Consider the following 14,097-nt stretch of genomic DNA (forward strand, 5'->3'; position numbering starts at 1 on the left):
TTTTTTGGGGGGGGAGATAGGGCCTTTTTCGTTGTCCTTGAGAGAGTCCATGCTGAAGATTATTTGGTAAAGCGGAGAAAAAGGGGTGTCAATTATGCAAGCATGAAAGGCATGGCAAAATGAAAGGTGCTTTCAGCTGGAACCCCTCACTGTTCCACTGCTTCAATATTTATGAAGAAGAACCCACTGTGTTTGGCCTCTGTCTGTGTGTGTGTGTATGGGAGAGTGTGTGTGTTCTTCCAGAGAAAGGATAGAAAGGAGAGGGGAAGAATGCAGAGGCCTGGCATATCTGGGGCAAAGCTCTAAATGAGGTTGTGTTAGCTTCATTGATGAATGACTAATTTATGTGCCTAAACTATGTATGGAGGCATAGCCTCTGCAGTATGCGCTGAGTCAAATGAACAAACAGGAGAGCATTTACAAAGTCAATTACAGCAGCTAGTTGCAACCCATCCAGCTAATTTGCAGCACAGGAGAGCACAGCATGAGTGTCTCATTGCTTTTTAGTACAAGAGACAGAGATAGAGAGACAAAGAGAAAAAGTGTACTGTAATCGACCTATCCATGTCTGACCTACAAAAGATATCTCATGTAGCAACTGTTGCGTGGCTGGAAAAGCTTTTCAGGTTACTGACAAAAATCTCTAATCCCCAATTCAACCTAATAAGAAATTGTGTCTTTCTGTTCTATTTCGAGTCTTTAAAAATGTATGGATGCACAAAAATATGCATAAGAATCATATCAGTATTTGAAACTAATATTTGATGACATTTTCTTAAAATAAATGTTTAGGTGACACGTTACCTAACTGCTACTGTGTTAAAGGAGCTACCCACTCAGCACTATGTTGTTAAAAAGAGGTGGAAAAACACCAATGCTGTATGTTGAAACCCATTTTAGCTGAGAGTAAAAGGTATGAACAGCTAACTGAAAAGACTGTAGCCAGTCATTTGCCAGTTCACCTTCATCCTTTTTAGACGCTCCAGAGACTTCTGCATGCCACTGCATTTAGCCTTGAAAGGCTAACCCTAGTGGGCTGAATTCATGTTAATTTTAGGGGGTGTAAACATTATCAGTCAAGCTAATGCAGCTACATAACAGTTTTGGGGTTTTGGAATTGGTCTGTTTTATATCTCGGTTTTATATTTGCAGGTTTTGTTTGAGCTTGTGTGTTGTGTTATGTGCTAAATTTTCATACTCTGGTAAATGGAACATTTTCATATATTTAGTGTTGCTTGTTCAAACTTGTAACAGTAGATATAAAACACTGTACTTATGGTTGGAGCAGGATAGAGAAGGTTTGAGAGTCTGGTCCCTATCACAGTGTTTCAGTAGAAAAGCTCTAGTCTAATTAGTCTAATAATATACATGTGTATGTATATTCATGTCTATGTCTTTGTGTATTTATGTGTTTATCCACAAGAGGAAGGTGATGAAAGTAGAAACTGGTGACGCTTACAATGGTAGAATAACGACAATGGTCTCTAATTGGCCTGAGCCTGGTGGAGACTCCAGTCACGTCACAGCTCTGACCTATATAGGCGCCTCCCTGGAGGGGTCCTCTGGGCAGAGGAGTGGAGGAGACTGAGGGACAAGGGGCGCGGGCCTGGAACTGGGCCATTATTTAGCTAGCGGTAAGGCAGTGGGAGGCTAGCCACCACACAGGAGACCCCCCATACACGACTCAGCACTTTACACTGCTCTCACACCTAGAGCAGCGGCCATTTCACTGTAGCATAAACACAGACACACAAATGCCATGAGTCCTCTTGTGAACCTTGCTACCTGCAGGTAGGATTGTGGTGTTTTTGGTTGCTGCCTCGGGGCCTGAATGGCTTTCGATCATTGAAGGAAGAATGAAGAATGGAGGGGCACCAAAACATTTCATAGGAGAATGTAAGGGCAGCGGTCTAGAACCTCAAGTGTTGGGTGACGCAGCAAGACAATGAATGACCCAAATCACATAAGTAAATAAATGATGTTTACTCAATATGCTGAGAAACATATAACATATATGTCTGTGCTGTTAGTTTACTTAGATTATGTTTGTCTATAATTGTGACTTAATAATAATCAGAGCACATTTTATTAGTAATAGGTGTAGAAATCCAATAATTCCAAAAGCTTTACTTTTTCTTGAAAATGTATACAATCCTGTAATTTACACCCTAAACTAGTTTATTCTGGATTCACTACAGCAAAAGTCTTAGAACTCAGATTCTACACAACAAAACAGGAATAATACCACTGCCAAATACATACTATTAAGCCAAAGGAGCATTTTCTAACTGATTTCACTGGGTCTAAAAACAAGCTAATGGAGTGTTAATGTTATACCAACATTTATTTTTATCCTGCCATTTAGCTTGGCCATCTCTGTTTGGTAATGTAATGTAATGTAATGAGATGGAAATTGAGGCTAAAGTCCAGACTGATGCAATGTATGCACAGTGAATACTGCAGTGGTGTGGCACAGAGGCACTGTAAGAGCAAGGCAATTATGGATTTGTGCAAAGAACAGTTCTAGTCGACCGGTATGTGTGTTTTATGGGAAACTATGAGCAGTGGACACATATGCAGTAGATGTACTCCATCAGTCATCTGGAGCGCAAGTCTTTGTTGTGAGGAGAGTATTGAACAGGCAGTGGGGGCTGAAGCTCTGGAACAAAGCTCATGGGAATGGAAACGGAAAAAGACAAAGCCCTCTGTCAAACTCTGCAGTTACTGCCTGCTGCTGCTAGTTCTTTCTCTTTTTCTCTTTGGCTTTTCTTTTTCTGTTTGCCTTCACTGGTTTTGTATATCCATTTCAATTACAGCATTGCCTGATCATCCACAAAATAACAAGTATCTTGTCTATGTCGCTCTAAAACATTGTGTTAGAATTTATATTTTAACTATATATTTGATCAGTATCAGAACTTTTTGTCCTTAAAATATTTCGCAGTACTTAACGTTTCATATTGGTTGAGCCCTACAGGATATGGGATGTCTCATGTTCTATATTTTATATACACTATATCTCTCTTGCTCTGTGCTTGTGCCCACACACTGCATTAAAAAGCAGAGGGCTCTTAACATGCACACCATAACAAATCCACAACTGCTGCGCCTCTGCTTTACAGAACTGCATTTGCATTCTGACCCCAAGCTTTGCATTCTAATCTACTGCTATCTGTCACGCAGCGTCATTCAGCAGCAGTACATCAGGGGCGCCTGGTCTGTGGAATCAAATGCTATACAGTTCAGTACATCAGTGCTGCAGATCAATGTAGGGCTGTGCAGTCGTGGTGACTGGGCAGAAAGGGCTTTCCCCTCACCTGCCGCGGGGGATCTCTGTCTCATCCTTCCTCCAGCGCAGCGAAGGAGAGGGGTCTCCTTCCACCTGACATCTGAACTCCACGCTCTCATCCACTAGTACCACCTGGTTCACAGGCCTACGCACGAACGTGGGCCGCTCTGGAACACACAAAAACATATAGAAACACATATGTATGTACATCATAGCAGGTACAAATGTGAACGTACAGCAAAACATATGCAAATGTATGCACATATCACTTGTTTACTCTTGTTTATATTAGCATTAACATCAGCTAGAGCAGGTAAAATCCAGCTACACCGGCTATAGTTGTTGGTCCATCATTATCAGCCACATCATAAAAACTCGCCAATGGGTGCACACTCGTTTTGGAGTACACAAGTCTGAATAAATATATGCACTTGCAAGCATTAGCAAAGAAAATAAACTAACATTTTACAGTTCTGCATAAAACTAACCGGGGTTTATTTATCATTCTGTGGTGAAACATAATAACCCCCACTGTAATTTCACTACTTGAATACTGCCAGTGAACAGCTAACTGTGTAGTGGAGTATTCATAAACATTCCTATTCACAACCACTCAATTTAATTACAATGAAATCTCAGATTTTACTGTGATTTAATTATTTTGGTTTGACAGAATTCTATTTCAAAATGCACAAATTATTTATACAGTAGTGGAATACACACATTACACACTGGCTCTAGATAAAGTAGATTACACTCGATCATATCATTCCAAAATCAATGCAGCTGAAATGCAATCTCCAGCAGCTGAATTGCTATTGTCACACTCCTACTCTTTATTAATTCTGAGCTCTGTGTTTTGTTGGGTTGGTTGTTTTTTTTTATGTACATCACTAAATGTAAATGTTGTTGGTTTTAGGTCACTGTCTTTATGGGTTTTTTTTTTTGCTCTGCTGCCTTTGCACGTGTACATGTAAATGTGTGTTGCATGGGTAATTATACAGCTAATTATAATGTGCATATTATGTCCATTTCTCAGGGATCATCAATTCTCCTTTAAATAGATGTAATATTATCACTTACCAAACACAGAAAGTTGAGCCATCTCGCTCTCCCTCTCCCCCACCATGTTGGTGGCCACACACACATACATTCCTCCATCACTCTTTCTGGTGTTAGATATGGTCAGCTTTCCGCCCCGGATCTGTGCAACAGAAAAAGAATGGGGAGAGCACTTCAGGACACGTCACACAAACTTATTTAAAAAGTGATTCATTACAGTAAATAACTTTGTCATTGTTTCTCATGTTCATGTAAAAATGAACGCAGACTAGGATATGTGAACATTGCCTGAGGTATAAGATCAGCTTTGTTGTTCAGGTGGAAAGGAGTCAGCACTCACAGTAATCCTGTCGTCTTTGAGATCGAGACGAGCTTTATCTTTTCTCCAGAAGGTGGTGGGTTCGGGGTGGCCCCGAGGAGGCTGGCACTCCAATGTGGCTGATTCACCCACTGCAACCACCACGTCTTGGGGGTTCTGCCTGAAATCATCCCGCAACACTGAAGAGAGAGAGAGAGAGAGAGAGGGGTGAGAGGAGGCATTATATCAGAATGTGAGCAACAATGATTTGCTTTTGAGAACTGTGGTAAGTTGGAACAGATAAAATTGCTATGTGCAATCAGACAATACCGATAACAATACTGATATTGAAATCTTGAGTATCAACCCATACTGATCCAATGTTTTTTCTTTAAAAACGAGTTGCTACATAAAAAATGCTAAAAAGTAAAAAATGTTTGTACTAGCTAAACAGCAGTATATTATCCCAGTATTAAAAGCATTTGAACCTAACTTGCATTTACATTACAACTACAGTAACATGCAAACGTGTGGACACCGCTAGTCAAAATGTCCTCAGAGCGTAATTAGCAAAACCTTGTCCCGACCACTAGGACCCATAGGCACCTCTATGCAGCTGCCTAGCAATGTAATGGCAGAAATGGCAGGTAACTGAAAAGGTAGAGGTCTGGAAGACCAAGAAACATTCAGAGAGAACTGCACGTATGATTGCTATAAAGGCAGATCACAACCCCTGTTTTACTGCAAAACACTTAGCAGACTCTGAAGCGGTGGTGTACAAATATGAACTTCATGGATGAGTTGCCATTTTTTTCTTCATTCATTTTCTCATCAGCTTGATCTAATTCAGGGTCACAGGTGGTAATAGGGTGAGTACAGCTGGCTCCTCTCCACACAAAGGAACAGCAGCACATCTTCAAACCTGCCTTGGATAACAGAGTTCCTCGCTCTGTCACGAAGACTGAGCCTAGCTACCTGATGGAGGAAACTCATTTCAGCTGTATTTGAGATCTTGTTATATTTGGTCAGTACCCACAATTTCTTACCCTAAGTGAAGGTAGGGTTGTCAATCAACTAGTAGTTTTACTTTTTTGATATTTTAGTAACCCAAATATTGACTTGGGTTAAAACTTTTGCATGCCACTGTAAGTGAATCCCTTTTGGACCACATGTAAGCGAGTGAGGCTGCCCAGAATACAAATACTGTTTTTGAGCAAATCAACGTTTTTTCTCCATCTTCAGTGAACACTTTGACTCTCGGCTGCACCACACTGGCTAAATCCGCTTCTTATTTGCATAAAGCTGAGCTGTGCTCTGCTGCAGCTCCCACTGTTCTCTGCATATAACTGCTGTCTGTCTCTATAGAAATCAATGGGAGGCAAAGTGAAAATGGCTTTGCTCTGCTATAACGGAAATGCAATGCTAGACAGGTCAGCCACTTGGGTGCCCTGAATAAATTATGCAGTCGGTCGGTGCTTCTTAAGTACTGTTGATATCCACTATATACTCAGTAAAACTTAATTTAGTATGATAACGATATCAAACTGTCATATCGCCCACCCTAAACAGATGGAGAGACGGAAAAGAGAGAAAGAGAAACTTAAAAAACACACAACCAGTGTTTTAACCACTGACTGGCAGCTGTTTTAAATATTACGTGTCAACAAGGTTAGTTAATGCATTATTCTAACAGTTCTGTACTGGATACCAAACAAGCACTAATGGTACATTGTGTTGGAAAAAACTGGCCAATTAGTGTCAAAATAAGCCCATTCTCTTTCATAAGCCTCCATAATGTTCTGGAATGTTCAAACAGCCTGGGAGGATGCGTGGGAGAGAGAACGAGTGAGAGAGGGAGAGATGGAGGAGGCTGGTAATAATTGGATGATATTCGAGTCCCAGAGGAACATCTCTGACAAACAGCAGTGACAGAGACAGGGCCCTGAGGCCAGCCTGTCAATCACAGCACTGAGAGAACGTGGAGCGCTTCAGTCAGAAAGTGCCACACGCACAGGCACACACATGCTGCCGTATGGCTCTGTGCTGTGTGTGCACTCGCTGTCAAACGCTGCTCCCTTCTCTCTCACACACACATACACACAAACACACACACCCCACAGCTTATCCACCTCAGGTGACATGCGCCCTGCCGCCTCTAATCAAAGCCTGAACCATCAAATGGCAGCACATGCATTTCCTCACACTGATGGCATTAGATAGAAGGACAGGCAAAAAGAGTTCCACGTTGTTCCTGACATCACCGCCGTTTCTCTCCTTCTTTCACTCCTCTGATTCGAAAGCCTTCTCTAATCAATTGAATATGTCACACCAGTTTCTCCCTCTCACTCTAATGCATGCCCACACTTGAGACTCCACAACATAATGATTCTTCCAGTCTGCCGCCTGGGTTTCTTAGCAGCCGCTGAGATGGGCTAGACAGCTGCATGAGCTCCAGAGCCACTCGCAGACAGGAGGAGAGGCGGAGGACAGGTGAAGGAGAGGGGAGTTGGGCGGGGGGGAGGTGGTGCGGCTGCACTAAACACTGTACCCCTGTGGTGTGAATACAATGCAGTAGGTTTCAGTGGGGTCCTATATAGAGACAGCATATAGAGGAGGAACACTAAATTAGCACTGGGTGTGGCTATTCATACTGTATATACGAACATCCAAATCCCTCTGAAGCACTATTAGGACGAGATTCAATCTGCATGGGGGCAATTTGCATGAGGGGGTAACTCTCTTTCTTTTAAGGGGGCTCCTCAATGATGTGTGTGGATTTTTTGTTCCTTGTCCTCTGAGAAAATAGAAGGCAGAATTACCCACCATTGTTAACTGAACTCCAGTCTAGATACACATTGCCATGTTTTTTGAAGCAGATGTCACTTTTTTTGGCAGCTACTATGTGCCATATTTAGTCTCAGATCAGAGATCTTTCATCAGAAATACTTATTATATTCAATATATATATATATATATATATATATATATATATATATATATATATATATATATATTAAAATACATATTATAGTCTTTCTGAATAATGAAACTAAAACATTTTGGTCAAAACTTTCTTTCAATCCAAACTGAAATAAGAGCCAGTATCTGTTTAGACACAGGTGTTATGAATGTGATTGTATGATCATGTAATGCAAACACTGGTGCAGTAAAAACTTGCTGATCCTTGTGCAAGTGAGAGTTTTATCCCTGAGGAGCCAGGCAAATCTTATTATTACAAAAGTAATAATATATAAATAATACAATCTGAACAGGACTTTAGTGTTTGTTTAGTTAACAGATTTAACCTAATGTTTATTATTCAGTTATTAATCCTAATGCAGAACTATTGAGAATCATTTAGCAACCATTTGTTTTAGCATAGCTTGCAGAGACCCACAGGGTTCTATTGTAGGGCCTATGAAACTGATGATAAATATGATAGTACTGTAGTTATGAGAGTGAAGAACTGACGTGTGGGTTTACACACACAGAGTCTAAATCAATAGCTGTTTCACCATGGTAATATGGTAAAGTAGGCTTGTTGTCTCCCTTTGCCATCGTATCATATTTCAGTGACATTCTGGCCTTTTCCCAATCTTATTTCAATTCTTGCAATTATGGTGGATCAGACGGTGTGTCAATACTGTTGCACTGTTGTAGGATATGTGCATGGAAATACATTGAACATGCCACCATTGACATTTTCCTTCTTAACAACATAAAAGTTTATAAATAGTTTAAAATATTGTCTATTCTTTTAAAATGTGAATATCCGAAAAACTAAAACTGATAAAATGCCTATCCTTACAATAAATGCCCCCATCCAGTGCAGAGAGTTGAATGGTTTGAGGGCGTATTCCACCACTCCGGAAGCAAAACGATGGGTAGCAGTGACAATTAGGAGGTTTTGAGAAATAGGAAGAAGAGCCCCCCCCTGGTGGGACAGCAGTGCTGCATTGTTTGGCCGGCCTAATTGCTCCACATCATCCACCGCCTTAGCCGCCCCGTCTGCCGCCGCCGCGGCAAGCTCAATTATTCAAATGAGCAGTATGGAGCCCCCTCGTTCAGAGCCTTCATTTACGGTTGGACAAAAAGGAAGCTGATTCTCTAATGGATTTCCTTCCACAGCACAACAGGGGTTCTAAACACGAGACACTGCGAAGGTATTTCTCCCGTGCTGTATGGTGGATCATTATGTAATTACGGAGAAGAAGCAGTGGGGAGATAATAAGCTGATGCTGAAAGGCCCGGCAAAAATAATACCATGCGCAGGTGTTTCTCCGTTATTCAAGCCCAGCTGAACTCAACTTACTTCACTCTTTGTTAATCACCCCGCTAGTGAGGATCAATAAAAGCAGTATTAAAGCAGATGTCTGCACTGATTCGGTATGTTAATATATGGGTTTTAGGACTTCTTAGACTAATAGAGATCACTTACTAGTGAAGTATTCAGTACTCCAGTACAGAACACTGAACCTACATATATGCCAATCTGCATTCTAACTGTATAAATGCCATACATGCAAGAATTAGCAGTGCATTTCTGATTTTTCTGCTGTTGTGAACCCACTGCTCCTCTGGCTTTCAGATCTGTTGCATTAGCAAAGAGGCAAGGCCTTGTTTAATGTATTAGAACAAGGCCTTGTCACTTTGCTAGTGTAGCGATTCCATCAAAGTACACTTTAAGCCCAACCTCAGAAGATACATGGCTACAGAACTAACCAAGGGCCTTCATTTCAAATCTTTATATATATATATATAATGTGATTACATGAAGAAATCAAGCTGAACACAGTGAACTTTTGAACCGTTTTATCACGTGCTGGATGCTCAGGTATACTGTAATTTCTCTGGGTAGAGATCGAACTGTGAACCTTAAACAATGACGGATAATGATAATCTCAGTACAATCAGGCTAGAAAAGAGTCAGAAAAGAACTGTGCTGTTCACAGCTAAGTTGCTGCTGCAGAACTAATCAAGAAGTGCTGCACAAAATAATCAGCACTGCTAAATGGACCCTCAGGGCGTTCTCACACCTATAGTTAGTTTGCTCTGGATTGAATTTGTTAACGGGTTTGTAAACTTGGAGCGGTTTCCCCTTGGTTTGCTTTGTTTTCACACAGGAAAAAAAACAAACACAGCAAAAAGCATCACAGCAAACCATGTAAGAACAATCTCTTTGCTCATTGGTGAGAACTGTCTGGGGCTGAAGCAAGAACGTAAAATACAGGAAGAAGGTCGGAAGGTTGGAATAGTGCATATTTCTGTTCAGTTTAACACGGAGCAACAGCAGAGATGGCATTTGTCCATAGATGTAGTAATTATTTGGGCAGCATACCAGGTTTAGCTCAAACTTGCAGAGTACACCTGATAGTTGGGCCGAATGAGACTGATGAAAGTCTGTCTAAACCAAGGAACTAAACATAAGGTAACAAACATGTCGTGGATCTGAAGTAAGTGACAAATCATGTTAATCTGAATTTTCCTTATTACTATAAGTGAGTTGTTTAATATCCTCTCTATGTAAACCACTTCAGTCTGAATAGAGCTTAAGAGTGTAGAGAACCTTGCTGACTTTCATTACAGTTGTGGTAATAAGAACCAGGGGTTGTGACGTCTACAATGTAAATACAGTCAGGAGAATCTTATCAGAGAAAAAGTGTAGTGAAATCCAGTACTGTCCAGGTCTGATTAACTCCAGACACAAGAAAAGGCAAAGAAGATACTCTAGTCGCTCATAGTGCACACGAGGCTCTTCCCTAAAGAAATGTGATGCCTCTCTTTTCTCTTTCTTGTACTGATGTCTTTGTCATGAGAGATGAGAGATACAGGCTTTATATAGGAAGCAAGCGTGTCCTCTTTTGAGGTTAGCTGGCAAACTGAATAAGCCGAATTTCATGTGGGGGACACAGGAAACTGATAATGGACTGGTTCAGCTGTGGATGAATTGAAAAATGAGCGTCATGAAAGTGTTTCAGCCTGAAGGATCAAGCACTGAGGTTCCAAGCATAATGCCGGACCAGCACCAGGACATATACATTTTGATGTGATCTATGGACACCTGAAAGACATATCCGGGATAAAGTTTTATCCCACTTGCGGCGTCCTGCATTACACACATTGGGAACATTTCTAACCTGGCAATGTTAGCACCTGGAAGGCTGTGCAATAATTTTTGGAGGTTCAGAAAGAGTAGAAGTCCTTCTGCAAATATTGACCTTGTATCATTTATTTAGGCTGTATATTTCTGTCAAAGGAGTCTGCATGGGATGACCTAACAAGTGTTGGAAGAGTAGAAAAATAGAGCTGACAAAATACAAAGAGAGAGTGAGACAAAAATGAGCTCCCAAGGCGACACTTTGTCCCTGAAGAATGTGCAGTGCAGAGCATCTACATGTTGCTGGGTCTGTTTGAACTGCACTGTGTCTAGTCTAGATTAGGCATGTGCACGGGTACTGGAGTACTCAGGTCAGTGACTGTATTTGAATACTGAAACCGCTGTTTGGGAATTGGGTACATTATAGGCTAACAAGTGATTTTGTTCTGTTCTAATAGGGCTGTAAGATGTGGCAAATATGCTTGTATTTGTAGACAAGTCCATGTGTTTACTTTGGCAGTTGGCAGAGTAGAATATTAAGAGTTCAGTACATGAAAGACATATTGTGAAACAAAATCAAAATCCATACAGAACCGTAAAACAGGCCAATTCTAAAACCCCAAATCTGGCCAGGTGACACATCACACATAGAAGTGCTGTTGTTGGAAGCGAAAGCCCCTCACATGGTATTACACAGGTGCGTGGCTAAAAGCTAACCCTACCAGACCCTACTCTCTTCACCTAGCTAACCACACTATGTTGACTGGACACCAACAGGAAGGACAGGAACACTTCTATAAAGGAATAAATACAAAAGGTTATTGTTACAGCATTAACAAATAGACTCGGCTAGACTCGCCTGTGCTACGCAGCTATGAGAAGTCATGGTGGCGGTAATATCCAGCGTTAAAGAAAAATAAGAGTGTGTCATTCTGAGGCAAAATAACAGGGTTGTATGTAGGCATTTAAAACGGCATCTAAGCATTTTCTCCAACAACCAAAGTTTTGCTTTATACTATTATTATCTCTTAAGTGCTTAATAAATTAACCTTGAATAAAACAACTGCCCAAGATCTATATACTTTCAGTTGTGATGACAACTGCTACCTGCTATAACGGATTGAGCAAACAGTGTCAATGCAGCTACGATGGTAGCAGTGATGGTAGATCTACATTTGGTGACATTTTTGGCTACGCAAACATTAAAATTAGCCAGAATGCACATCTCTGGTCTAGATCCTGCCCATTATGAATTCTTTATTAACGTCAGGATAGGTTGTCATTTCACTTATAGACCGCAGTGGAGTGTACACGATGGAAATATGATTTCCATCCCCCTTAACATCCCCTAACAAGGACTACTGACCGAGTCTGATTAAGCAGTGCAACGTTCTGTGAACACTGAATGTTCTATCAATTTAGCTTGACCCTTAACAGGCCTTGAAATCACAAGCTTATGATTATGGTCAATTTGCCTTCACTGTCGCCCTTAATCCTGCTACGTTTTGTAAAAACTGAAAGTCCTATAAATTTAGGCTGACCCTTGACAGACCTGCAAATTACTAGCATTTGCCTGTGGTCAATTTGCCTTCATTGTCACACTTGATCCTGTAGGATAATATACTCTCAGCACTGGCAAGGAAAAAGAGGACACTGTAATGCATGGATGGAATATATATGAGCCAGACAGGTCAGAGCTCCTTTTTTATTAAAGCATTCCCATTCATTCACACTTTTGTTTTCCTACTGGAGTAGAAGTGGCAGACTTACTGCCACCGAGGTGGGCTCAGGCAGCGCAGTGGTTTAGATAAACAGCACCCTGGCTGAATGAATCAGGCTCTGTGGGAAACAGATGATTCTGTGGAAAAATAAATGACTTTGGTCTTGCTTTAATGTCTCTTCACGCTGCCAGAAAGGAGAATGAGAACGCCACGAGAGGTTCAGAAAGCACTCAAAGCAACCAGCAGAGGCAGTGTAAGGCTAAATTCAGTGTGCACAGTGATCAGACACTGGGTAATGACTTATAATTTTAGAAAATGAGTGTAAAACTCTGCCCTAAAACTTAACATACACACATATAGTACTGACATTCTTTCTGAATAGCTTCCTGCAGTTGACCACAATTTCCATTAATATGCACAGAACCTCATCTGGGTCATTTAAAGAAAGTTTTATGAAGCCGTAGGTGGTGGTGTTTTGAATATTAAATTTGAAAAGGCCAGACATCAGTAGACATGGGCGGGCCATGATCTCCTTGGCACTCAGGGGGCTGTCCTATTTCTGTCATGCTGATGACAAAAAATAGATAAAGAATCAGCAGTCCTGTGAGATAATCACATACATTTGCTGATGAGGGTATTATCTCTTCTCTAGAGAGAGAGAGAGAGAGAGAGCTGGGAGAGGGAGAGTGGGGTTGAAAGAGAGAGTCAGTCATAATGTGGCAGAGAGAGAGAGTTGGAGGGAGAGACAGGCACATTTGCATTGCAGTTTTTGAATAAATAAACAACTTTGTATGTCTGTGCCCTAAAAAAGTCATCAGCAATCAGTCACGAGAAACTTCACTGTTGAGAGTAGAAACGTTTCCATAGCGTCCCCCGAGGCAATAAGCTAAGCCCGAGCGCAGATAACCTATTAAAGCACTCTCTTTTTAGCTCTCATCAGCGTATCAAATGCAACTCACTGGGCTTAAGGACATTTCAAACAAATAAAGCATTCCAAGCAGGTTTGCTGCTTGCACACATAATTCCTTTTAAGTGTAGACAGTAGGAGAGATTGCTAGCCAGCTACAGTGAAATGTTTGGTAATGCAGATCATGTGGGTGAGCATTGTGACACACTGTGCACCCCTTTTGATCACATCAACATCTGGATGTTACAGGGCATAGCTATGTGCTTCCCAATCCCAGTCAAGGAGACTGTAAAATATGGTGTGTGTGTGTGTGTGTGTGTGTTTGTTTTTTTTTGCCACAGTTTGACAAAGTGTTTGGTGTCCTGTGTTTGCATCTGTAGTTTTGTACTGGAGATGTAGGGGTGGTTTGGCAAACAGTAAAACATTGCAGTACTTGCAGACATTTTTACTATTAAGTTGGAATGGACACAAAAAGTTTTTAATTCGCTCAATCTCTATAATAACTGTATGCAGTGTTTTGCTAAATTTACTTTACATACAGTACATGGAGCAAAATACTGGGATAGCTGCTCATTCATTGTTTCTACTTAAATACTTCTGCTTTTGTTGGAGTAACTGTCTCTACTGTGCGAGGAAGGCTTTCTACTAGAGCCTTGGAGCCTAGCTGTGAGAATTTGATTACATTTGATTTTATATTACATGTTATTTGTAGGTGTTATATAT

General features: G+C 41.0%; 1 protein-coding gene across 4 annotated transcripts in view; it reads right to left on the reverse strand.

Moving 5' to 3' along the window:
* Positions 1–14,097, reverse strand: part of LOC140536726 (roundabout homolog 2-like) — a 115,903-nt gene that overhangs the window by 41,623 nt on the left and 60,183 nt on the right. For all 4 annotated transcript variants that reach the window (XM_072658705.1, XM_072658704.1, XM_072658703.1 and 1 more), the window contains exons 3-5: positions 4,692–4,849; positions 4,373–4,493; positions 3,318–3,456 (exon numbers count right to left, since the gene is read on the reverse strand). In XM_072658705.1, the coding sequence (XP_072514806.1) occupies positions 3,318–3,456; positions 4,373–4,493; positions 4,692–4,849 (418 nt within the window). The remainder of the gene's footprint in view (positions 1–3,317; positions 3,457–4,372; positions 4,494–4,691; positions 4,850–14,097) is intronic.

Source organism: Salminus brasiliensis, chromosome 16, assembly GCF_030463535.1.
Source record: "Salminus brasiliensis chromosome 16, fSalBra1.hap2, whole genome shotgun sequence".
In the NCBI taxonomy this organism is placed as follows: Eukaryota; Metazoa; Chordata; class Actinopteri; order Characiformes; family Bryconidae; genus Salminus; species Salminus brasiliensis.